Genomic DNA, 27,964 nt, shown 5'->3' on the forward strand with positions numbered 1-27,964 from the left:
CTGGATGTGATCTGTGTGAGGGTTCGAACCTCAGAGCTCTTTGGATGTGTTCGCCTTCATCTTTCAGAAAACTTCAAAGATGCGCCGCCAGGTTTGGGAGAGTTGAAACACGAAGCTGTACCTCCTTATGTTTCTGCGTATGCCCTGGTCACCTTCGAGAAACGTGGGAATAAAGGGAGGAAGTGCGCCTGGTGACCGGCCTTCCGGCTGGGGTCGCTCTGGTGCTGGCGCTGCTGTTTGGGATCCTTTGGGATCTTCCAGGGGGGAACTGATGCACTAACGAAGGTTTGCCCTACCCACTCACTCAAGAGCTCTAGAGACCTTGCAGATCAATCTACTTTGTAGATACTTGAACGTTCTGCTGAGGAGGGTCTGGATGCATTTGCTTGGGAACTAGAATTTTAAGGGTTCCCTGGTATTCCGAAAACCGGGTTTTGAGCATCACCACACCTGCAGCGTGGGATTCGGGAGTGTCTCTCCAGATCTCAGGACTTCAACATGTATCTTGGTTCTTGGTTAAGTCATCTATGCAGGGGTTTATCCAGACCCATCGGAATGACCATGCAGCCAATCTGGGGTTCTCTTTCCAGAAATATGACATTGAGTTCACAAAGAATTCCAGGTGAAGGCAGCTATGAGCTTCAGCCTGTTTTTGACAGCTTGTTTCCCCATCCTATTTGCATTTTAATAGCAAGTCATTAATTCTCTTATTACTTATAATCAAGGTTTTTTTTTCTCTTGATTATAAAAAAGGCAGATAGGACCGTCTGTTTAGTGTATACTATTAATAGAAAAACTAAAATAATAAATAAAATCTTTTCCACACTTTTAATAGTTTACTGATGTACAAATGATTGTTATAAACTATATTTGTTCTAGAGCTAAATAATAACTGTAGTGTCAAACAGGTAATTTCTAAAATTGCATTTCACTTAGCAAAGTGGATAGTTAACAATTTTACATCCATTCAAGCGCTAGGTCGTGTAAAGGGCTTATATTTCTAAACAGAATGCACATTTTTACCTTGGGGGAGTTATTTGCTTGGGCCTTGGCACTTTTGCAGGTAAACACAATAGAGATGTTGTAAAATTCTGGCTATCTTATAAACATCATCAGGCCATCAGTGGCTGCAGGCACTTGCTGCCAAGTCTGGGTACCAGAATGCACTCCCAAGACCCACATTGTGAATGGAAGAAGAGAACAGAATCCAACAAGTTGTTTTCTGACTTCCAAGGGGCCACCTTGGCATGTGGGCCCCACACCTGTGGGTAGACATAAAAATGCATATATAATTTAAAATTTTTATTAACTTCACCCAATGACCTGAAACAGCTAATATATCATGAATGGAGAGTATTTTAAAGAAACTACAGATATTCTCACTGTTGCCTTTTAAATTGCTTTTTTCTTCTCTTTTTAAAGAATTCAGTAGCTTTGTTGCTCGAACCAACACATGTGGAGAACTGCGTTCTTCCCACTTAGGCCAAGAAGTCACTCTGTGTGGATGGATACAGTACCGAAGGTAAACTGAAGAAAATGGTTTAGGAATACATGGAGGTCATTTTTCCCAAACAGTTCCAACCTTTACCAGTTTTTAATCCATTCAGAAAATTATATTTGCCATTTTTGTAATTTCCCAGAATTCACTGAATTTTCTGTTCTGTTTGAAAAATATTGTCATTCTCGATAAATACTAATATCATTGGTTAAAGGGTATAATGATAAAACCTGACCCACCAGAGGACTGAAATAATCCTCAACTCACTTTAAAAAGCTCTTCTAACCAGTTAGTGGGAATAGACTAGAATTCTGTAAGCCAGCTGTGAGGCAGCAACAGCATAGAACAAGCTTACCTCATTCAAAATGCAAGTAAAGAAACGGCTGAAGAACATGAGCAGTGAGTCCCTAGGTAGCTGTCTGTCTTCAGACACGCTAGAAGAGGGCATCAGAACCCATTACATATGGTTGTGAGCCACCGTGTGGTTGCTGGGAATTGAACTCAGGACTTCAGGAAGAGTAGTCAGTGCTCTTAACCACTGAGCCATCTCTCCAGCCAGTCAAAACCCATTTGTTGTGTTTGTTGCTCATCTCTTATGTTCTGAAACACATTAACTCTTTGAAGAAGTTCAAAATGTGGTTAGATGTTTGTCACTTAAGAAAAATTACCATGGCTCTTAGAGTGTTCAGCATGCTCAGTGCAAACATTAGTTGTCTTAGCAAGAATCTTGTTCTTAACCTGCTTGTATGTCACTGTCAACACTGTGCTGAGTGACAGTGTAGATTCTTACAGCTTTGCCATAACATTCTTGGAGCATTTTTAACTGCATTCTTTCCCTTGATGTCTGCAATATCACCCCTGTAGAGTCACATGCATGTGGACAAAGGAATACCTCCTTGCTTTCCAAAAAGGCCTAGAGAACGTATATTGGTTGTCACTTCTCTTTCCCTTCGTATTTGCTTTTTGATGAATTGCTGGAAGATGGCTGTTCCATTGCTTTGCCTTTCTTTCTTTCTTCTTTTTATTTATTTATTTATTTATTTTTATTTTATATGTATGGATAATTTGCCTGTATGTATATTTGGGTGTGTACATATTGGGTGTCTAAAGAGGCCTGAGAAGGGTGTCTGATTCATGAAACTAGAGTTATAGACAATTGTGAACTGCCATCTGGGTGCTGGGAATTAAACCTGGGACCTCTGGAAGAGCAGGAAGCACTCTAAGCCTCTGAGCCCCCTTTCTAGCCCTTGTTTTCCCTTTATAAATAAACTATTTAAAATGAAGAAGGAAAATGTATATTATCTCTTTCAACTGGGGGGGGGTGCCCAATCAAATTTTCTAATTGTTTAAAATATTATTTTTGGATTTTAATATGTGAAAGAAGAGTTTACAAAGTTAACAAATTTTTATTGTGAGGAGTTAAGCCAGTGAAAAATGTTTTTATTCTCTTAAATAATGAATAACTTACTAATAGAATGTATTCCATTTTTGTGATTACAGACATAGGAAAGGATAGGCAAATAAAAATAAGTTCTTGCTCCCATTCAGCCCGATACAGCTTTTGCTCTTTTCCTTTTTGGATTTATTTTATGTATATAAGTACACTGTCTCTGTCTTCAGACACACCAGGTTGGTTGTCACACACAGATGGTTGAGAGCTACCATGTGGTTGCTGGGAATTGAACTCAGGTTCTCTAGAAGAGCAGTCAGTGCTCTAACCACTGAGCCATCTCTCCAGCCCTGGTTTTGTTCTTTTTTATGATGAAATGATTAATGTAGCTCACTGACTTGGGTTGAAACCTTGTCAATTAGACCTCCACAAGTGCTCCACGTACTCCATACAACAGCAGCCTTTTGTTTTGTTTTGTTTGGTGACAGAGCCTTACAGTGTTTGGCCTGAAACTCACTATGTAGACCAGACTGGCCTAGAACCCACAGAAATCTACCTGCCTCTGCCACCTGAGTGCTGGGATTAAAGACATGTGTCTATATATCTAGTTTCTAGAAATTTGACTGTTATTATATAGAAATAAAACCATACCCCTAAGTTGACTAAAACTGTTGTGCCCAGATTCCTTCTTGGAACAAACACTTGTTCCCTCAGAAAAGACTTTAGAACCATCTGTTTTCAAGAACAGTGACCCCAGGACAGTGGAGCCGCTGTTCTTTGCAGCAAAAATTAAGAAGTCAGGCAGTGCTAACCATCATAATTAGCAAATAATTGTTTGCACACAGGGTATAATTAAAGCTGATTCCAGACCATGTATTACAACCGTAAATCCCAAGGTTTATTTGATTTTAGTGCATTGAGTTCCTGTAAGAAAGATAGTTTATCATCTTCTCTATGTAGGAAGAAAGGCATCAGGAAAATATAAAACTCTTCTGCAGAACCTATCAAGTCTCATGACCGTTTCATCATAGCCTTGGTTGACAAAATCCATAGTCTTCGATTCCCTTTTATGAGAAATTCATTCTCAAGGTTGCAGGCAAGCTCAAGAAACGTTTTCAGAGGCTGGAGCGATGGCTCGGAGTTAAGGATGAACACTCCCCTTGCAGGACCCAGAATTGGGTTCCCCCATCTACATCAAGCTCACAGCTACCTGTACCTCCAGCTCCCAGGGCATTTCAAGCCACTGGCCTTCCAAGAACCCTGCATTCACATGTACACACCCATGAGCACACACATGCTCGAAATTAGAATGAATCTCTAAAGTTAAGTAGTCTTCGGGCTTTTTGTCATGATTCCAGCTTCTGGTTGAATAGAGACCTTTACTGTTTTCTCAACATGCTACTAAGTGCTTGAAGAGCCTGGAGCACAGGTCTGAACAGCTCCTCTAGGAATTTCTCTTCAAACAAGTAGTTGCATGCTTCCCTGACACTTCAAAAAGACATTGGCAACAACCAGACTGAAAAACTTTAAATCTAGACAGGCATGGGTGTGCATACCTTTAATCCCAGAACTGAAAGTCCTGAGGCAAACACATCTGTGAATTTGAAGCATGAATTCCAGGCCACCCACAACTAAACAGTGAAACCTTGTCTCAAAAAAAAAAAAAATAAATAAATTTAAATCTACTTTGTCATTAATGAGTGGCATATAGCAAATTAGTAGCTATATGAATAATTAATAGAAATCCAAGCTGAAAAGAACAACTTGTCCAGGTGTGGCAATAATGCCTATAATCTCAGCTACTGAAACTGAAGAAGAAGATGTCAGGTTTATGGACAACAAGGCCAGACCTTTTCTCAAAAAAAAAAAAAAAATTGCATGAATGCAGTTTATAAAAGTATATAATCATAAAAATGGAGAAATTACATGAATTTTTTTCATTACTGGTTTTGTCTTTAATTTTGAGCTGAGAGACTTTATCCTAAAATATTCTCTTTTTTTCTTTCCCATTATTCAGGCAAAACACCTTCTTAGTCCTAAGAGACTGCCACGGTCTTGTTCAGATTCTCATTCCCCAGGATGAGGTAATGCAAGACTTCCTACCATCATTATCTCATAGCTGCTTTGCTAAGATGGCAGTTTAAGCTAAATGTTTGATCAAAGTGTTTCATTTCAGGAATTAGCCATTAATAAAAACTGAAAACAACATTAATACATGATAAATTATTATGATAAATTACATCAGTGGGAAGCAAATGCAAGAATACCAAGAATTCAAGATCAGCTTCAGCATAAAAAGTCAGTCAAGACCAGCCTGGACTACATGAGACCTTATCATTCATACACACACACATGCACACACACACACACACACACACACACGCACACACACACATATGAAAGTATGCCAAAGGCAGAGATGTAATTAAGGCTGTGGTGGTGGCACAGTGGATAAACGTTCTTGCCATCAAGCTGACAACCCTGGAACCCATGAGGTGGAAAGAGAGAATCAACTCCTCAAGTTGTCCTCTCACCTCCACATGCAACCTAAGGTGTGTGCACAGATACATGTAAACACACACTAAAGCCAACCTGGCAATTTAGAACTGGTAAACTGGGAATAGTGGCATATGCCTTTAATCACAGTATTTAGGCAGAAGCAGGTGGAACTCTGAATTTGAGGCAGGACAGCAGTCTATATATCGAGTTCCAGGACAGCCAGACCTACATAGTAAAACCCTGTCTCAAAAATTAATTATTTAAAATTAAAAATAGCTGGTGGACATGGTAGTGCATACAATCCTGGTATTGGGGAAGCTGAGGCAGGAAGGTTGAGTTTCTGGCCAGTGTGGGCTCTACTGAGGCCCTATCTAAAGAAAGGAGAGAGGGAGGGTTTTTGGTGGTCTTACTGGCTGTATTATATGGAGCTAACATGACAATAGAATTTACCAACTCTTGTAATAACATCAATACAACTCCAATATTACAGCACATACGCTGTGAATATCATTTTTATAAGCTGTAGACTTACTGAAGTTTTGAAAGTTCATTTATTCTTGGAACTGCCCCCACCCACCCCTTATTTTGCAGTCAGGTGCGTCTGTGAGGAGGATTTTGTGTGAAGCCCCTGTGGAGTCTGTGGTGAGAGTATCTGGGACAGTTATCTCCCGTCCTCCAGGACAAGAGAATCCGGTTAGTAGTCTAAGGAATGGAACTTTTCCTTTGTACATTTACGGTGTCTGCATATACATTAACAATATAGATTGAGTCCCTTGTGGATACTTTGCATTGAAGTTCCTCGGATTCACAGATGTCACAATATTTAAGTGTGCACAAAAAGATGTCTGTCAACGTTGACAAATACATAATGATATTTGCTGATAAAGGGTCTTATGGGCCACAGATACAAACAATAATGTAAAGATTATATAGACTTTTATTATTTATAATCTACAATATATTTGACCCATTTTACATACATATACAAATGCATGTGTTTTACAAATGTATATTGAATACCTGTCCTGAAAAATGACTTTTTAAAATAGCTTTTTTTTTCTGTCTAAGAAAATGCCAACAGGTGACATTGAAATCAAAGTTAAAACAGCTGAGCTCCTGAATGCCTGCAAAAAGCTGCCCTTTGAAATTAAAGACTTTGTGAAGGTGAGGTGTCTTATTGACAAAATCCAATATCTAGAAAGTGATCAACAGTTACCAGAATGTTTAAAGTAAAAGTTTACCTTCTACAAAATGAGTATGTTTTAATCAGTTACTCTATAGTACTGAGAGCTCATCATGTCCTTGAGGTGCAGACAGATTGAAATGTGATTCTTTAAGATTTGAAGTATCCTATTGTTCAGGATTTTCCCATTGCCATTAAATAAAGTGTTGAAAGGAAATTTATATTGGGAATGGCAAAGTTGCATAGGGTAATCTTTTTTCCTATTAAGTTGAAACTTGTAACTGTAATAAAATGTGTACTTAGTGCAATTCTTAACTTACCAATCATAGAATTATGGATTTAGGATGATCTTAGCCAAGCGTTTGAGAGCTTGTCAGAGGTAGCCAGCACCAAGTATAACCAGATTTAAAGATGAATAAAAGGAAAAATCTATACCCAGATAATTTTTAAGTTTGTCACAATTACAGACTTGTATATACCTAATTTTTTAATTTGTTTTGTTGAGATAGAGTCTAACTGTCCTGGAATTTACTCTGTAGACCAGGCTAGCCTCAAACTCAGCCTCTCTGCCTCCCAAGTGCTGGGACTAAAGTCATGCGGTGCCACCGGCGCCACCTGGTGAGGGGAATCCTTAATAGAATTAACTGATGTGAGAAAACAAACCCTGAATGTAGGAGGCAACAAACATTTCACGGCCTGGGCTCTGGACTGAGTGAGAAGGAGTAAGCTAAGCACTGGAGGGTAGCATTCCTTCCTTGCTTTCTGCTCTTGACTGTAGGTGGACTGTTCCTGCTGCCTTGACGTTCCTGCAGTAATTGGCTGTAACCTAGAACTGGGAGCCAAATTTGCCCTTTCTCCCTTAAATTGCTTTTGTTAGCATATTTTACTAAAGCGACAGGAAGTGGAACTAAACACCAACTGAGTCATTTCCCCAGTCCTATTAGATTTTTAATTAAATGACCATTAAGGCCTATATTTAAGTTCATTGATTGCAAAAGTTAATATAATTACAAAGTTGACCTTATTTTAGAAAATAAATTTCCTAAGGTAAACATTCAGATAACGAAGTTATAGACATTTCTTACTATTTCTACTTCTGGTATAAAATAATTGAGCTACCCACATTAAAGCACTTTTTTTTTTTAAGTTCTAGCACAAAAATGAATATAAGGATTTACAGCCTTGAAAATAAAGCTGAGCTGGAGAGATGACTCAGTTGTAAGAATGTGCACAGATCATAGGAAGGACCTGAGTTTGTTTCTCAAGTGGCTCACAATGCCCTTGACTCCAGCTCCTGAGGATGCCTCTAGCTCCAGGGGCCCAAGGGCATCTGCTCTCATTTGCACAGACACACACCTACACATACCCCACCACTACCATTAAATAAATGTAAATTAGGAAAAATAAAGATAACTACCTTCTTCATGTTCAAAAATATTTAAGCATGAAACTCTTCATTTGTGTAGAAAACAGAGGCACTTCGTTTGCAGTATCGGTACTTAGATCTGCGCAGCTTCCAAATGCAGTACAATCTGCGGCTGAGGTCACAGATGGTCATGAAAATGCGGGAATATCTCTGTAATCTGCACGGTAAGGGAAACCTGAGTGTGTACTGTGTTTTACTGTATATTCCCTCCACTGTTAGGTCACATGTTCCCAAAGTCTGTAATCAATCACTGTGATGACAGACATAGTCTTTTAAAGGTAATAATGTCTATTACAGTACTTAGTATTTCTCACCACTACTGAGGACAGTCTTTGGTTGTTTCTGTCATAAGTGTCCCTCCCCAGCACCCTCTCCTGCATCTCTTGAATTGTGGGGTTGCAGGTGTAGACTAGAGTGCCTAGCCAAGTTTGCCTAATTCTTTATCATTCTCGTACAGCATGGGAAGTCTGACATTTCCCTTGAGTCAAACAGAGCACTGCTTGGTGCTGCTCTCATTTCGTCCTGGCTCTGCCGGCAGGACATTTCTAATGCAGAGCACTGCAGTAGACCAGAATCCATCAGATATCCAGATCACTAACTGCCACAGATGCCACAGATGAACAGAGTTAGTTTGTAAAGCCTTAGCTTTCTTGGGTTTGTGGAAACTAACTTGCATCTGTCTTTCTTACTTCAGACATCTTCCTAATTAAAGGGAGCCTCTGATTTCTATTTCACTATTGACATTGTACTTGGAAAATTCCTAATTATTACTAATTTTTCTCTCTTTTTAGGGTTTGTGGATATAGAAACCCCAACATTGTTTAAGAGGACTCCTGGAGTATGTATATACTTATCATTTTACTATTGATATCCCCTTCCTTATAAAAGCAATCACTTTGCTTTTATATTTACTTGGCCCATTTTTATTTACTTTGTTTACTACCTCAGGGGTCTTATTTAAGAACTGAGAAAATTATGTGAGTCAGCGTTTTGAGTCAGGATGTTTTTATTCTGTATGACTTTTCTGTAAGTTTTCTAGATGCAAACCATTAATGAATGTTTTATTAAAACCTTGTTTATTAAGAGCTGTCTGAACTAGACTGAAGGGATGGGCCAGCAGTGAAAAGCAAGTACTTAAACTCGAGTTCAAGGGGATCAGACACCTTTTTCTGGCCTGTAGACACTGCATTCATACAACACATACCCACATACCAACAGAAACATAAGTAAAATAAAGTCCTTGGCTGGAGAGATAACTCAGCCAATAAAAGCTAAGGCTCACAACTGAAAAGATGAAAATTAAATCTTAAAAAAAAATTGTCTCAACTAAAAAAATACAAAAATGTTAAAGAGGCAATTTCTGTGTGCACTAAAAGCAACTGTTCTGCTCTAATCCCTTCCATTCTAAAAACCTAAACCTGCTCCAAATTCACTTCCACCTTCTCTCTGAATGACTGACAAAGAACTCGTTAACTTATGGTGGCTTCGTTCTCCTTGGGCTCATTTGTCCCTAGCCAGAGCTTTCTAGCCAGCACCTGCTCCAGGAATATCGTTCCTACTGCTGTGTTTACTGAGGCTAGGATTGCCATGGTTTGTAGCTCAAGGGGTGGGGTCGCCACTATGGGAGCCTCATTGCTTATGGCAGGATCCACTCATCTGCTGGGCCAGTTGGCCTTGGTCACCTTGAAGCTGAAGGGCCTTTTGCCTAAGGATAGGTCAATCTCATTCTCTATCAGGGAAGGATCTGTCTCCACTGTGGTTCTCCCTATATATTCTTCTTCCTGCACTTTTTCAGGAAGTCAGCAAAAATGGTTGGCTTGGATTTGATACAAAGAAAAAATGCTATATTAATAAGAAAAAGAACCAGGCGAGGTGATGCATGCCTATAGGACCAGTAATTGGGAAGCTAAGGCAGGAGGATCACAACTTTCAGACCAACTGTGTCTACATAATAAGATCCTGTTAAAAAGAAAACTGAGATTAAAAAAAAAAAGCCCTGATAATTAATAACTCTTTATTCAGTCTGTAGATTTAGACAAAAAAAAAAAAAAAAAAAAAAGCAGTTTAAGGACTACATATACAGCTCAGTAACATAGTGTTTAATGTAGAAAAGCAGTTAAGAATGACCTGCATAGCAAATGATGCACAAAGTTTGTTGTGCTAATAATAAAATTGAGACTGTTTAAACACACTTCATAACTGTTATATACAAGCAGTATTTAAGACGTATTCTAAGAACTACAGAGTTGGCTCAGCAGTTAACTCTTTCAGAGAACTTTATTCTGTTTTCTGATGGCTTCTTCTAGCATGTATGTGTTCCAACCCCCACACACAAACACATAACAAACATGTAAAGCTGGTCTTTGCTGAGCATGGCACATGTCTAAATTCCAGTACTCAAGTAGACAGGGGCAGGTGGATCTCCGTGAGTTTCTGTCCAGCCAGAGCTGTCTCTAAATACATTTTATTGTATGTAAATTATTTTGGGAACTATAAGATGAACAAGAGCTGTAAGTCCCTAGGAACTTTGCTCTGTAAGTTCCTTGGTGTGCTTAAGCATTCAACTTGTACTAGTCACTTATACCTTGAGTTGTTTTGTTGTTAATTTTATTTCAGGTTTTGTTGTTGTTGTTTTATGGAGACAGGGCCTTACTATGTGGGTCAGTGCCATTGAACTTACTATTCCTCTGTGTCAGCCTCCCGAGTGCTGCTAAAATTGCAGGCATTTGCCATACCTGGCTTGGGTTTTTTGTTTGTTTATTTTTCAATAATGTCTCTCTCTCTCTCTCACTCTCTCTCTCTCTCTCTCTCTCTCTCTGTTACCTCTCCCCCCCTCCCTTGAAAAGGGTGCCAAGGAGTTTTTAGTACCATCCAGGGAACCTGGAAAGTTTTATTCTCTGCCTCAAAGTCCTCAGCAATTTAAGCAGCTTCTGATGGTTGGTGGTTTAGACAGGTAAACAGACTCTTGTTTTTTGGTAATGCTATTACTCCTCCAAAAAAGGAAGAGGAAAGACTATGGGGGAGAGAAGGGACCAAACTTACCTGATCCGGGACTGGTGAGATGGGTCAGTGGGTAAATGTTCTTACCACACAAGGCTGGAAATGTGAGTCAATCCCTGAACCTACTTACAGGTCGAAAGAGGAAACTGAACCCACAACGTTGTCCTCTGACTTCCACACATGTACCCTCACACCTGCACATGCCCCCCACCCCCGATAATAATAAAACAATTTTAAAGCTGTCTGATTTGAAGAGGTTACATTTTTATGTGAGTTTTAATATTGCCCATCCCCTAGAAATTATAGAAGTCACTATTTATTTAAGATTTATTAGGCGGCATTAGGCACAAAGCTAGTAGTTCTGACAGGACATTAAAAATAAGGTTCTGCTCTCACGTGAATAAGACTAGTAAAAAAAATGGGATAATAAATAAAAACAACTTTGAAACTAACCAAAATAAACATTGAAAATATATTGAAAATTATAAAATAAATACTGATTGTTTGAAATTATGTTGTTTAGGGAAATATGGTAGTCAGGCCAGAAAAATGTTTTGGGGCTTAAGAGCATGTACTGCTCCTGCAGGGGACCTGAGTGCCGTTCTCAGGACCCAGGGCAGGTACCTCACAACCATCTGTAGCTCCAGTTCCAGGGTGATCTGATACCTTGGGCCTCTGTGGACTTCTGTGTGGACACACACACATACACACAGAATTTTATTACTTTTTTTTTTATGTATGAGTCACTGTCACTGATTTTAGACACAACAGAAGAGGGCATCAGATCCCATTACAGATGGTTGTGAGCCACCATGTGGCTGCTGGGAATTAAATTCAGGGCCTCTAGAAGAGCAGTCAGTGCTCTTAACCACTGAGCCATCTCTCCAGCCCCAATTTCATTAATTTTTAAATTTAGCTTTAAAAAGAAGAGTGTTATTTGCTAGACTTGCAGAGGCAGGGAGAGCTCCATCTCTGAGGGTGAGGGTGAGAGCTAGCATGGATGGCACAGGGAGGCTCAGAGCTCCTCAAGCAGTATTACAGCTTGTGAAAATACATCTTAAAGAAACAGTAAACTGGGTTGCATGCCCATCTAACATGCAAGTATCCAAAGGTGTTACATTTAGAAAGACATCTATAAAATACTCGCCTCTCATGGATCAGCTATATTTCTGATTAGATTTGAGCATAATAAAGTTTCTGAGTCTGGGAAATGGCTTCATAGTAGAATCCTTGCTAAGCATGCACAAGGGCCTGGGTTTGAGCCTTAGCACCACAAATAAACTGAAAAAGTAAAGTTCTCTTAAGGATAGTTATTAATTGCATAGTTTCATAGCCTATACTGCCAACACTTTGGGGAAAACTGTTTAGATCATTTAAAATGAAGACTAGGTTAACTCTAGTTTTCTATTACAGGTATTTTCAGGTCGCCCGGTGTTATCGAGATGAAGGCTCAAGACCAGATAGACAGCCAGAGTTTACTCAGGTATCTGAGTATTACTTTACTAGGCTCTTAAGATTAATGTTACTATAACCCAGGATGTTTCAATACCAGGACAGTAATTTTACACGTTTGTAGAAATGAACATAAGAGGGAGTGGGTGTCTGGGTCTCATCTACAGTGCACTTCACTTTGTTGAGCCTCTCTCAACTCCTTTCCGTCCCCCTGCCTCTGCATGGATCTGCTTTCTCCCATTGCCCTCTTTCCGCTTTTATATCATATGCATCCTACCTTGCTTTTTATGCCTTTCCCTTAAGGTCTCTTCTTTCCCCTCTTACAGTTCCCTGATCTATACCTAAACATGTATATGCACATATAAAAATGAAAATCCAAACCGAGAACGGGGTCCTTAATGGAGGAGTTAGAAAAAGGACTGAAGGACCTGAAGGGGTTTGTAACCCCTTTAAGAACAACAATACCAACCAACCAGAGCTCCCAGAGATTAAAGCACAATCCAAAAAGTACACATGGATGGACCCATGGCTTCATCTGCATATGTAGCAGACGATGGCCTTGTTGGGCATCAGTGGGAAGAGAAGCCATTGGTCCTGCCAAAGCTTGATGCTGCAGTGTAGAGAAATGTCAGGGTGGGTGGTTAGGGGAGCACCCTCATAGAAGCAGGGAGAGGGGTGATGGGATAGGGGATAACATTTGAAATGTAAATAAAATGTATCCAATAAAATCATTTAAAAAAAATTTTTTTTAATCTAGAATCTTCCATATAAGATAAAGCATGGGGTACTTGTCTCTCTGCACCTGGGATACTTCACCGAACATAATTTCCAGTTTCATTTTTTACAAATGTCATAATCTTATTCCTCTTTATAACTCAATAAAATTTCATTGTGTACATATAACACATTTTCTTTATCCATTCATGGATTAATGACTATCTAGGTTGTTTTGTTCCTTAGCTGTTGTGAACGGCACAGCAAAAAAACAGAGATGCATGAGGATCTCTGAGCTAAGACTTGAGCTTTTGATTATTTACCCAAGGGTGACAAAGCCAGATCATATAATAGTTATTTTTAGTTGTTTGAAAAACATTCGTACTGATTTCCATAATCGCCACAGCAGTTTAGATTCTCACCGGCAGTGAACAAAGGTTTCTTGTTTCTCCTGTCTCTGCCAAGCACTTTATTATCATTTGTGTTCTTTTTATTTTTTAAGATTTTCTTTTTCGGGAGTGGGGCAATTTTGTCAAGGTCTGAGTCTGGGTAGCCTTGGCTGGCCTACAAACTACCTAAGTAGACCAGGCTGGCCTCACCCTCATCAAGATCTGCCTCTGTCTCCTGAGTACTAACATTAAAGGTGCCCCACCATGCCCAGCAAGATTTGCTTTTATGTGTGTGAGTATTTTACCTGCAGGTGCATGCCTGCAGCTCCTAGGAGCTCTAGAATTGAAGTGTTAGGTGGGCTGTCTGTCATGTCAGGGCTGGAAGCTGAACCCAGGACCTCTGCAAGAGCAGAAAGTGCTTTTGACCACTGGACATTCCCATCCTTTGTTTTCTTGGCATTCTGCCTGAAGAGAGATGGAATCTCAAAGTAGTTTTAATCTATTCCATTAGTCCTTTTCATAAGAGGTGAATGGTCATCAACTAAAGTGTGCCAGATATCCCCTGTTTATAATATGATAAAGTCCTTAAAACAATCTTATCCATCAAAAATCAGTATTCCAGGGGACAGTGACATGGCTCAGCAGGTAAAGCACTTGCTGCACAAACCTGAAGCTTGAGTTTGAGTCCCAGAACCTATGTGAGGTGAAAAAGAGAACTGACTCCAGTTATTTTTTACCTCCATGTGGGTGCTTTGGAACACTTGTACCCACACCCATATTAAATATTACATGAACAAAATAAAAAATAAAATTAAAGTGAGCATGGTGGGACATGTCTTTAATCCCAACATTCAGAAGGCAGAGGCAGGTGGATATCTGAGTTTAAGGCCACTCGATCTACAAAGCAAGTTTCAGGACAGCCAAGGCTACACAGAGAAACATTGTCTCAAATAGCAAATAAGGAAGCAAACAAAAACAACAAAAAATAAAACTAATAGAAGCATCATTACTCCAAAAACAGACCAGAGTGGGGACTGAAGAGATGGCTCAGCAGTTAAAAGCACTGGCTGGTCTTCCTGGGGGCCTGGAGCCAGGTCCTAGCACCCACATTGCAGCTCACAACCAGCTGTAACTTCAGTCCCAGGACACCAGACTCTGTCTTCTGGCCTTCAGGAGCACCAAGTGTATATGTGAACATGCAGGCAAAGCACTCGTACATACAAAATATTTTTAAAGAAGAACTATGATAACTTTAAAGAAAAATAAGTCTGTATACTGATATTTAATATATCCAAACCCTTATTTGGCTTTGTTAAGGTACCACTAATCAATGTGATTAAATGGCAAAATCACAAGTTTTGAATCATAAAGACCAGGATCAGATGTAGCCTAACTACTTACTGATTGCAGTATGTAAGCAATTCACTTACTTTTCTGAGCCTTCAGCCAGAGATATTTAAAACATAAAAGTTGATATATGTTATAGCAATCATCAACATAAAAGCAAAATATAATAATATTTGTACCCTTAACCATGTATTGTTTCTGGGCAGAGTTATTTATATGGTAACTAAAAGCCAAGAAGTATGCAATGTGACTGTTCATGTTAGTTTCAATATTGTTTTGGTTTCAGATTGACATAGAGATGTCCTTTGTAGACCAGACTGGCATCCAGCGTTTAGTTGAGGGTTTGCTGCAGTATTCCTGGCCTGATGATAAAGACCCTCTAGTGATTCCCTTTCCTTCCATGACTTTTGCTGAGGCACTGGCCACCTATGGAACTGATAAGCCAGATACTCGCTTTGGGATGAAGGTACTTTTTTTCTTGTTTCCAGGACTACTCCCACGTAGTTCAGACATCCTTTCAAGCATTGTGAAGAAATTTACAGGTGCTACATACAGATTGGATATTTTCAGTGTTCCTTTACTGTGTTACTTCAGTTGGTTCCAAATTACCGCAAATGATGATGATGATGATGGCATGTCAGCATTGCACTACTTCTCTCAAGTTCCATTTCTAAAAGCAAGTCATGTGCGTGTGTATTGAGATGGGGGCCCTGAAGCTTGCTGTGCAGCAGAAGCTACCAGCTTCAAACTTGAGATTCTTGTGCCTCAGCCTCACAGGTGATGGGGTTACAAGTGTGTGCAGTCATACTCAGAGCAAGATTAAGGTGTCAGGTGGTGGTAGTTCATGCTTTAGTCCCAGGTCTCAGGAAGCAGAGGCAGTAGATCTCTAAGTTCAAGGCCAGCCTTGTCTACAGAGTGAGTTCCAGAACAGCCAGGACTACACAGAGAAACCATTTCTTGAGAAAACAAAAACAAACCAAACAAAAAGAGAGAAAATTAAGATGCTTGCTTATGTCAAGCCTGACATTTACTTCCCAGAAGAGAGAACTGACTTCTGAAAGCTGCCCCCTGAACACACACACACACACACACACACACTAAATAAATAAATAAATAAATACATGTAAAAAAAATTAAGAGCAAGATTTTTACTCTTTAAAAAAATAAAATCAGGGTTCTACTCTGTAGCCCAGGTGGGCCTAGAACTCACAGCGATTCTTCTGGATTTGCCTGTAAGGCACTGAGAATACTGGCATGAACTACCACACCTACCTCAGTTCTTAGAAATAAAAACTGTCCACACAAGATCATAAGTACATTCCTTTTGTTTTATTTTGTTTTCACTCAGATTTTGGTTTTTGGTTTTTTTGTTTTAATTTTATTTACTTATTATATATAAGCACAATGTAGCTGTCTTCAGACACACCAGAAGAGGGCATCAGATCTCATTACAGATGGTTGTAAGCCACCATGTGGTTGCTGGGATTTGAACTCAGAACCTCGGGAAGAGCAGTCAGAGTGTTTAACCACTGAGCCATCTCTCCAGTCCAGGTTTTTGGTTTTTCAAGGTTTGGGAGTTTTGGTTTTTCTCTGTGTACCCCTGGCTGTGAAAGTCACTCTGTAGATCAGGATGGCCTCAAACTCGAGATCTACCTGCTTCTGCCTCCCAAGTGCTGGGATTAAAGTCATGCACCACCATTATTGTCATTACTATAAGCACATTCTTCTTATATACAACCATTCCTAGTTTGCTTATTTATAATACAGACTACTGGTTGAGGCTGCTTAGAGTCAATCCCGGGTCTATCATAATAGGATCTTAGGCCAATGCTGAACCGGCAGTAACACTGTATGAATACATTTTTTTAAGTGATAAATTACTAAGATGTAGTTCTTTTTTCTTTTTAAAGCAAGCTCCAAAGATCCCCTTGTCTCTGCCTCCCAAAGGTCAGTTTCTAGCATTACATGGGTGCTGGGGATTTGAACTCTGGCCATCTTGCTTTAGCCCACTGAACCACTTCTCCAGCCCTAGTTGTTTCTTTAAAATCCTGTTTCTGGACTGGCAATATGGCTGAGGCGATAAGAGGTGATTGTTGGCAGATCTGATGACCTGACTTTGATTTCAAGGTTCCACGTGGTAGAGTGAGAGAGGAAATGCCCACAAGTTGTCTGTGGTCTGCACACACCTACCTTTTCCTCTACTTCTGTGATGACCTGAGATGAAAGGAGAGAACTCACTTCACCACATGCCCTCTGACCTTCACCAAGCATTATTTCACTCACACACACACACATTAAAGCATACATCCCTCTCACAATAATAAGTATATAAAATTATTTTAAAAATCTTACCTGTGGAATAGAGAAATGACTCAGTGGGTAAGTGTTTGCCATAAGTATAAGGACCTGAGTTTAGGTCCCCAAAATCCATGTTAATGCTGGGTAATCAAGAAACCTGCCTGTAATTCTGGCCCCTAAAGGTGTCTCCCCCAAGGGAGACAGAGCAAGTGGACTAACAGAATTAGCTATGTCAAGAGCTCTGGGTTTGATTGAGAGACCCTGTCTCAATAGATAGAGTGAAAGAGCATCGGAGCAGGATCCCTGACATCAACCTCCAACCTCTATATGTACATGTGCACCCATACATGTGCCTATGTAGATACAACAATGCAACCGTAATACAACACCACATACACATGAAAAATATAAAGCAAAAAAAAGTCTTATTTGTAAAATGTTTTGAAGTGAAGATGACTTTGTCTAGTCATTCCTTTTTGCTTTCCATTTTATAGATTGTGGATATCAGTGATGTGTTCAGAAATACAGAGATCAGATTTCTTCAGGATGCACTAGCTAAGCCCCAAGGAACTGTGAAAGCAATATGTGTTCATGAAGGAGCAGTAAGTGATGCACAATTCTGCTTTTCTCTAGAATGTGTATTCTGGAATAAAATATATTTAATACCGGTACCTGAACATTTGAGAAAGGATAATGTAATAATCTGTTTCTGTCAGGATGGTAGGACATACCTATGATCACAGCACTTGAGAGGCAGAGGCAGGTGAATCTGTGAATTCGAAGCCAGTCTGGTTTACAAGATGAGTTCTAGGCCAGCCAGAGTTAGGTAGTGAGACACTGTCTCCAAAAAAGGTGATTTTTATAGAAAGTCAGTTAGTGTCACTAAAATTATTATATAAAGAATTATAAAACACTTTTTAATTTATTTCTGTTAATTAGACAGAATCACATGTAGCCTGGGCTGACCTTGAACTTATAGTCCTCTTGCCTTAACCTCCCAAGTGCTGACATTATAAGTGTGTGACAACAACCTAGTCCTAAAATTATTGTTTGAATGAGATGCCAGGAATTTGTAAATACTAAGAAATTGACTTTTTTTTTTTTTTACTATGTTATAATTCTAAAATATATCATTCTTGCTGAATAATAATAATATAAATTATAAATAGCAACATATAAATAATAAATATACATGTTAACTTAAAATTTATAACAAAAAAGAAGAAAGTGTGTACCTAAGGAAGACTATACCCATGTGGATACATAGGCAGCAGACTATATTTGTAATGTTGATTAAAAGCTCAGTCTTGCTGGATGTGGTACCCTATGCCTTTAATCAAGGTTAAGGGCAGGCAGCTCACTATGGATTTGAGGTCTACTTATTCAGCGGCAGGTGAGCCTGAGCTACATCTAGTGACCCAGTCTCTAAATAAATAAAAAAATCAATCAAAAATTCAGAATTCAGGTGATTAAGAAAGCATATATTTAAAGAAACTGCAATAATCAAACTCTTGGACCCTCTTGATCGGAAAGTTGCAGAGCCCACCCACCTTTGTCCGTATCCTGCACAGTACATGACAGTCTCTGGTGACCATCTTGGCAGTCTGCAGTGAGACTGTGTAACTGGGAAGCAATGGTCCAGCACAGGCTACAGCATTGCCTTAGAACATGTGTCATTATGAAGTCACATTTTTATTAAATTCCACTCTTCACTGGAAAAAACACAAATATGTTTATATGTTACTAGACATTGTGAACCTGTTCATAAAGCTGGGTGCCATATTCATGGGTCTACTTTGATTTCCTTTCATCAGAAGTACTTAAAGAAGGAAGACATTGAGTTCATTAGAAAGTTTGCAACTCACCATTTCAGCCAGGTAAGAGCAGTGTTTTGTGGGAGTCTATTCTACTATCAATTTCGGAGACTCTAGTATTGGTTTGGTTTTGGTTTTTTCTAGATTTACTTTTGTGTTTTGTGTGTGAGTGTTTTGCCTGCATGTATGTATATATGTATGTATGTATGTATGTATGTATGGATGGATGGATGGATGGATGGATGGATGGATGGATCAAGTGCATGCCTGGTACCCATGGACCCAGAGAGGCACTGGATCCACCAGAACTGGAGTTCATGTGGTTGCAATCTGCCATGTAGGATGATGGGAACACAAGAGCAGCTAGTGAGCTCTAAGGTTTGGGAGTCAGTGTTTCAGATCATATTTTTGCTGCTCATCTAGTTTTACTGAAAGACCAGTGTAGACAGTTGAGTTTACTTCCATACTGTAAGTTCAACCATACTGTTTTTACATCAACAAAAGAACTTTAACCCAGTTTTAAGAATTAAGTAAATGAATAGTGCCTTGGTGGTCAGGGTTTAGCAGTGGCGCGACAACAGTGAAAAGGCTTTATTGGTTCTTCCTTCTACATCTTTTTTACAACCATGAACACCCCTTCCACCAACACATTTTTGTGTTCTGGTCTTAGAGGATAGTATTTCTAAAATGAGGAGCTGGATCGGGAAATTCTTATGTCCCTGAACATGTAAATTGCCTTGGCCATTTTCCCAGAATCTTGGCAGCCAGGCACGATGGCAGACTCCTGTAATCCCAGCATTTACATGGAGGTAGGAGGATCAGGGGTTCAAGGGCAGCTTGGATTTGTTAAGATTCTGCCTCACAGAACACAAACCAAAAAAATAAAATGAAGAGTACTGCGCTTAGTGTCAGCATTTTCTGTGATATGCTTTAGATGAAGTGTCCTGATATAAAGACACTCTGTGCTCATCACAGTGTCATTTATAACAGGAACAGAATGACGACAGGCAGGGATACTTAAGTTTACGGTACAAAGAAATTAATATTTAAGTTTCTTTTGAATTTTAAGGCAGGGTGTAGCCAAAGTGTCCTTGAGTTCTTGACTGTCCAGCCTTCATCTTAAACATTAGGGTTACAGGTGTGCACCATAACACCCAGCTCTCAAAGTCCTTTTTAAATGGACTCAAAGCTTAAAGAGAGATGAAGATATTTCAATAAGAAGGAAACACAAAGGCAGGATGCTGAGGCAGAAACATCACACAGTGAGACCCTATCTCACCTTTTTAATTTTTTAAATTGATTTTCAAGGCAAGGTTTCTCTGTGTAGCTCTGGCTGTCCTGGAACTCCCTCTATAGACTAGGCTGGGCTTGAACTCAGAGAGATCTGCCTGCCTCTGCCTCCCAAGTGCTGGGATTAATGCTGTGTGCCACCACCACTCAGCTCTGTCTCAACCTTCTAAAGAGACTGAGACTGACCAGGGATGATGCTCAGTGGAGAGTGCTTGCTAAACAAGTACAAGGCCCTAGGTTCGATTATCAGTACCGGGTAAAAAGAAAGCGGGAAGGAATGAGTCAGCAAATTTTTAGAAAATGAAACACTGAAAAATTATTCATAAAGTTATATTAAAGAACCATCTTTCCTTTCTATTTTCCTCTATAGAAATAGTCTTTCAGACTGGGCATAATGGCTTACATCTGTACCCCATATTCAGAAAACTAAGACAGATTATTCCATTTTTACAAACATATTTACTTATTGTTATCATATATGTGTGTGTGCATGATGGGATACATGCAGAGGCCATAAGCCTTCACCTGAGAGCCAGCTCACTGGCTCTCATCTCCGTCATTCTTACTCCATTCACTTGCAGTCTGCCAGAAGTAAAAACAAAGCGAAGTTCACAGACGTTTCTTATGGCCTCCTTCAAGTAGGCTAGTGCTCAACCACTGACCAGTTATGTCCTCTGCGCTCCTTTAATTTTTCCTCTTTTTAGACAGGGTCTCATGAAGTTGTATAGGCTGGCCTTGAACTCACTCTGTAACTCAGGCAGGTGTCAGGAAAGTACAAGCCTCCTGTCCTCATGTTGTAATCTTTTGAGTAGCTGAGCCTACAGACCTACACCCCAGGACTAACTTTAAAAAACTGTGTTTTATATCACTGTGAAAGGATTCATGGTGAAAAAGAGAATCATTGACCTGGCTGCTCTTATGTCAACTTGACACAAGCTGTAAGTTATCAGAGAAGGAACCTCGGTTGAGGAAATGCCTCGAGATCCAGCTTTAAGATAATTTTACAATTAATGATCAGTGAGGGAGGGCCCAGCACATTGTGGGTGGGGCCACTTCTGGTCTGGCAGTTTTCATCTCTACAAGAAAGCAGACTGAGCAAGCACCCCTCTGCATCAGCTCCTGCCTCCAGGTTCCTGCCCTATTTTAGTTTGTGTCCTGACCTTCTTCAATGATAACATTGACATGGAATGTAAACTGAATAAACCCTCTCCTCCCCAACTCGAGGTTTGGTCATGGTGTTTCATCACAGTGATAGGAACATGAACTAAGACAGTCATGCAAGTTTTCTTCTGTGAAGAGATGGCTCAGCGGTTAAGAGCACCGACTGCTCTTACAGAGGTCCTGAGTTCAATTTCCAGCAACCACATGGTGGCTCACAACCACCTACAATGTGATCTGATGCCCTCTTCTGGTGTGTCTACACAAAAGAAATAAGTATTAAAAAAAAAAAAAAAAATCTTTGTACCATGAGAAAACAAATCCATCTCACTTTGGAAAAAAATATTAATAAGCCTTTTTCTTTATCCAGGAAGTCCTACCAATATTCCTGAATGCCAGGAAGAACTGGAGTTCACCATTTGCTAAATTCATAATGGAGGAGGAAAGATTGGAATTAGCCAGACTGATGGAGATACAAGAAGACGACATGGTGCTACTGACTGCTGGGGAACATGAGAAAGCAGTAAGTAAATTGTGTAAGCACCTGGGCCTATTGAAAGCTGCCTCTTCTCCACGCTTATCTGCATGTTTAAAATGGACTGTTAGCTTCGTAAAGTAGGGCTGCTCTGCATAAGTCATTATGTAAATGTCTTTCAGTACTTTCTAATGCACTATATAAAAACTAGAGTTGTTTTGTGCACAGTGGTGTGGAACTCAGAAGACCTCTAAGTTTGAGACCAACCTACACTACATAGTGAAATCCTATCTCAATAAAGCCAAAACCAGCAAACCAAAACTAGAGCCTTGGGGCAGTGAGATGATTCAGTGGCAAAAGGCACTTGCTGCCAAATCTCATGGCCTGCATTTGATCCCTGAAAATTGACTTCCAAAAGTTGTCCCATCTCTGTCTCTCTCTCCAACTCTCCCATTTTCTTACACACAAAATGAAAATTTTAAAACTGGAGTCTTTTCATTATTACTAACCTCATTGGTCTTATTTACATCAGAATTGACTCATTAGGAGATCAGTACAGCTATGAAAATAATATTTTGAAGGTTTGGAAAGAAGTTTAGTAGTTACAAACTTTTATACAGAATGCATTCCTTAAACTATGAAGGCACAATTTAAGCACTGAGGGGAGGGCTGCTGGACTGCTGCCCCTCAACTGGTACAGTCAAGGCAGGACTTCCAGTTACAGGTGCTAAGTGCAGCTATGACTGACAGAATCACTTTTGTCAGGGAATAGACAGGAAAGTAGGTGTAGTTTGAAAGGTCCACACAAAATATTACAAGTGAAACATGAATATTAAAACTCATAGGACTGAGCATACCAGCTCATACATACCCGTAATCCCAGCATTCAAGAGAGCTAGAAAGGAGGAGAGGCCACCTAGGTCACATAGCTGAGACCATGTCTTAAGAGAGAATCAGAGAGGGGAAGGAACATAGGTGGAGGGGAAGCAGAAAGGTGCAGAGGTTAAGTGCATAGCTAGTCAGTGAAGAAATAAGATCTAGGCCATTACTATTTCCTAAATTACCATTCTGTGTGTGTGTGTGTGTGTGTGTGTCTGTGTGTGTGGTGTATGTATGGGTGTGTGCACATGTAAGTATGAAGGCCAGAGGTTAATACTGAGTAGTCTCCCTCAGTCTCTACCTTACATTCTAAGGCTGTGTTTCTTACTGTACTGAAGTTCTGATTAGTTAGACTAGCTGTTCAGTGGGTTCCAGGGATCCACTGTCTGCCCCACAACTGCTCCAGTCACAAACACATCTGCCTTTTACATGGGTGCTGGAGAGCTAAGCTTAGGTGCCCATGTTTCCATGACAAGCATTTTACCTCTCAGCCCTCAAAATTCATTCCACCTCTGATAACAGCCAACATTTTCTAAGTACATGTCAGACATTCATTAGATCCTCACCATCACCCTTCAGGAACTAGTGCCCCCATTTTGTGTTGGGTTCTATATCTTATGTACTTGGTCTCACTTAACTTTACGGTTTTATTCCAGATGAAGCCATGTGCACTTGTGGTCCCAGCTTCTCAGGAGGCTGAGGCAGGCTTGAGTCCAATAGTTGAACCTAGAAAATAAAGCAATACTTCATCTCAATTAATAATGAACCAGGTGGTAGTGGAGCATGCCTTCAATCCCAGCACTGGGAGGCAGAGGCAGGTAGATCTCTGAGTTCAAGGCCTACAGAGCAGGTTCCAGGACAGCCAGGACTACACAGAGAAACCTTGCTTTGGGGGGAAAAAAGTAAATTAGTGAGTACATAAATAACTACTCAGTGGAGTAGGTACTTTATCTCCATTTACTTAAGAAATTAGTAAGTCAACAAAGAGGCTCCAAGCTTGGTCTATAAGGCTCTGGAGCTGTTATCCTGGTCACTGGGGTATAAGGTGCTCACACAGGCAGCTCAGGCTGATGGTTGTGTAGTTATCTATCTGGCAATCAGATCATCCTCATCGTCTCCTGAGAAAAAGTGTCTTATCTACTAATTGGCCGGTCTTCAGAATTTAGCCACTCTGACAAGAAGCTAACTTGACGTTTGTATCTTTTGTTCACAGTGTTCTTTGTTGGGGAAGTTACGACTAGAGTGTGCAGACCTCTTGGAAATGAGAGGAATGGTGCTCCGAGACCCAGCATTGTTCTCTTTTCTTTGGGTAGTTGACTTTCCACTCTTCCTTGCCAAGGAAGAGAGTCCCACGGAGCTGGAGTCAGCCCACCACCCATTTACTGCTCCTCATTCTAGTGACATTCACCTCCTCTATACTGAGCCGGAAAAGGTACTGACCTATACTTCCAAATAAAAAGCAAGTATCTAAATAGATACAAAGAACTTCCAGATCTACTCAGGAGAACCAAAGATAAAAACTGAGCCTACTGTTAATAAATTGTGTTCAGGTAGTGTCATGAGCCTGTAGAATTGAAAACCAGGAATTTTCTGTAACATAAAAGTTCTGTGGTCTTGTAGGTTCGTGGCCAACACTATGACTTGGTTTTAAATGGTAATGAGATAGGAGGTGGTTCTGTCCGAATTCATGATGCACAGCTACAGAGGTACATCCTGGAAACATTGCTAAAGGTATGGGATGCCTTCTAACCTTTCCTTTTTTACCCACATCTTTGTTTTATGAAACATTTTAAATAGAGAGCTTAGTAGATACAAAGTGTCAGCTTCTCTTCCTGTTTTATGTGACATTAGGAAGAACAAGTGATAATAATAGTTGCTCATTAATGCTTACTGTGTGCCAGGGGCTGTATGCTACTTAGCCAAATATGGTAGCTCATGCATGTAATTGCAATAGTTAATGAGGACTGCCTTGAGTCCCAGGCCATAGCAAGACCCTGACTAAAAAACAAAAACCCCATATCCACAGATACACTGGCATATTATTTAACCTTCACAGTAATTTTTGTAAGTAGAAACTCATTAATCTCATTTTAAAGATGAGAAACTGAGGCAGCAGGTATATGCCCAAGTCACGAAGCCCAAAGCCATACAATGGTGGCACAAGCCTGAAATCTCACCTTTCAAGAGGCTTAAGTATGGTTATGTATTTGAGTCAAGCTTGGACTAGCAAAACCTTGTCTCCTGTAGTGCAGGAACTGAAGGATGGCTCTTGAGAGAACGAAACTCCTAAATTGTCATTTCCAGTGAGTGATAGCATTAAGAGGAAGAAATATGTAGGCTTTTGCATGCGTTTGGTTTTTGTGTTATTGCTTTATAACTTAGGCTAGGCTGGTACTCAGTATCCTCCTGCCTTCTCCAGAGTGCCGAGATAGAGATACAGGAGTGACTTGTCTTATTCCTTTGAACTTCAGCCCTCTTAAGGTTTTTTGTTTGTTTGTTTTTAGAACAATTAGGTCCTGTCATTTTTTAACCTGAACTTCACTTTCTGCTTGGTACTTATTGTCACATTATGACAGAAGACTTTCCATTTCTGTTTAAATAAATAAAATGTGCTTTGTATTTCAGGAAGATGTGAGATTGCTTTCCCATCTGCTTCAGGCTTTAGACTACGGGGCACCCCCACATGGAGGAATTGCCTTAGGTAAACAATCTGTCTTCTGTGCACTAAAGTCCATTCCATGGCTCAAAATTCAGATTCTCAGTTTAAGGGGAAGGATTGTGAGGCAGAAGCAGGCAGATATCTGTGAATTCAAGACCAGAATGATCAACATAGCAAATTCTACTAGGTCAGCCAAGACTACAGTGAAATCTACATCAGCCCCACCTTTAAGAACAAAACAACAAAAGTGCCTATTTCTCCTGCAGAGAACCGAAAAGGTGGTGGTGGTGATGTTGCTTCTTAAATCGGAGAAAAAAAACTTTAGGGGCCAAAGATATGGCTTAGCAATTAAGAGCACTGGCTGTTTTTCCAGAAAACTTAGGTTCAATTCCCAACATCCATGTGGCAGTTTATAACTCTAATAATTCCAGTTCCAGACAGAGTATTTGACACCTTCACACAGATACATATTCAGGCAAAAAATAAAGCACATAAAGTAGTGATTGTTTTTTTTAAATATTTTCAAAAAAAGAAAAAAGTATACACTCTATTCTGATCAGCTTTTCTTCCCCCCAATTCCTGCCAGATCCTTCCCATCTCCCACCCACCTCCCCACTTCCAGTCCCTTTCTTCTTTCCTTCCCATTCTTAGAAAGAATAGACAAAAAGAAAAATCTGTAAATACATACACACAAAGAACTAACACAAAGTCAGAAACCAATAATATACAAGCAAAAGACCAGCAAGACAAAGACTGCCCCAACAGCAAGTCTATAAAATTACCATTGGGTTCCTTTTATGTTTGCCATCTACTGCTGGGCAAGGGGCCTACCATCAAGTGTGGTTAATATACCCAGAGACTCAATTAGAGAAAACTAATTTTTCCCCTACAAGCGTCAGTTGCAGATAGCTTCCTGGTTTGGGGTAGAAGCTCATGTCCACTTCCCCATTGAGACTATCAGACCTGAATCTGTGCGTGCATGCTGCCACAGTCATTTCTTTTCCTTTAAGATTTATTTTTATTACACTGTAGCTGTCAGACACACCAGAAGAGGGCATCAGATCTCATTACAGATGGTTGTGAGCTGCCATGTGGTTGCTGGGAATTGAACTCAGGACCTCTGGAAGAGCAGTCAGTGAGTGCTCTTAACTGCTGAGCCATCTCTCCAGTCTGCCAGTCATTTCTTATGTGCATCAGATATGACCTGCATTTTAATTGAAACACCCATATCTGGCAGCTCACAATTTTAATTCCAATGCTGTTTAATTCCAGAACTTGTGTGTGAACCTGCAGACACACACATAATAAAAACAGTAGAAATATCTGGAAGAGTTCCAGGCCAGCCTAGATTACATGAAATCCTATCTCAAAAACAAAATTCTCTTCAGGCCTGAGGATGTAGCTCAGTGGTAAAGCACTTGTCTAGACTGCATAAAGCCATGCCCCCCGCCCCAACTTTTTTTTTCCTCTTTTAAAGAAAGACCAGGGCTGGTATGGTGGTGCATGTCTTCCTAGCCTTCAAGCATAGCTCTTAAGTTCGAGGCCAGACAGAGCTACATAGTCTCAAAAAAAAAAAAAAAAAAAGCCCATCAATAAGGGTGATGGTGGCTGAGACAAGTGGATTTCTAAATTCAAGGCCAATCTGGTCTACAGAGTGAGTTCCAGGACACCTAGGACTACACAGAGAAACCCTGTCTTGACAATCCCCCAATAATACATAGCTAAGCAGCTATACATTTCTCATCTTTTTCACTTTGTATTTTTTTTTTTGTATTTTTGTATTTGTATCACAGGGTTAGACAGACTGATATGTCTTGTCACAGGAGCACCCAGCATCAGAGATGTCATAGCTTTCCCTAAATCCTACCGAGGACATGACCTTATGAGCAATGCTCCAGACTCTGTGTCTCCAGAAGAACTGAAGCCTTACCATATCCACGTCTTATGGCCAACAGACTCAGAAGAGGAAAGTGCATCCACACCTTCCAAATACTTGAGCTCTTAATTGACCTGCTACAGACTTTAGAATCAAGTTTCTATGTAGAGACAATCACTACCAAGAAACACAAGCTACACAATTGTGGACATATGTACCATTAGGGCTTTCTGTGGTTGAAAGTTCCGTTGAAGTTTTTCAATTGGAGAATTGTAAAATGAAACAATAAAAAAAAAATCTCTATTGGAGTATTTAGTCTTCCTGTTTTCCAAGCATGTTTCTATACCAGATATGAACAAGAAAGTGCCACTGTAGACTGACTGGCCACTTAATGCAGCAAGGTTCATCTAGCCTCATTAGAACCATAAATTGAGCTTTGTGGTTACCTTTCAGCTAACAATATTTCTAAGCAGCATAGAATTAAAAAAAAAAAAATTACAAGTAGCAAAATTCTATTGTGCTACACCTTGAACATGTTACAACTGCCCCAGCTGCTTATATGTGAATGACACTTGTCCTGGCCATCTTACAAATTCTTGTTGCCTATCATAACACTT

The 27,964-nt window shown here is 39.9% G+C and overlaps 1 protein-coding gene across 3 annotated transcripts; it reads left to right on the top strand.

Annotated features, from left to right (window-relative positions):
* Positions 1-27,579, top strand: DARS2 (aspartyl-tRNA synthetase 2, mitochondrial). Of its 3 annotated transcripts, none has more exons than XM_080938901.1 (17): positions 1-137; positions 1,423-1,522; positions 4,906-4,972; positions 5,979-6,080; positions 6,456-6,551; positions 8,037-8,160; positions 8,788-8,834; positions 10,843-10,949; positions 12,410-12,479; positions 15,185-15,364; positions 17,691-17,798; positions 19,011-19,073; positions 21,829-21,981; positions 24,026-24,244; positions 24,433-24,543; positions 25,438-25,513; positions 27,265-27,579. In XM_080938901.1, the coding sequence occupies exons 1-17, from the start codon at positions 128-130 to the stop codon at positions 27,474-27,476; spliced, it is 1,845 nt and encodes a 614-aa protein (XP_080795027.1). In that variant the 5' UTR covers positions 1-127; the 3' UTR covers positions 27,477-27,579. The 3 variants fall into 3 exon arrangements, with proteins under 3 accessions (XP_080795027.1, XP_080795026.1, XP_080795028.1); XM_080938900.1 differs by having other exon boundaries at positions 13-622; XM_080938902.1 differs by lacking the exon at positions 4,906-4,972 and having other exon boundaries at positions 13-285.
* The last annotated feature ends 385 nt before the right edge of the window (positions 27,580-27,964 follow it).

This window comes from Micromys minutus (assembly GCF_963924665.1).
Source record: "Micromys minutus genome assembly, chromosome: 1".
NCBI lineage: Eukaryota > Metazoa > Chordata > Mammalia > Rodentia > Muridae > Micromys > Micromys minutus.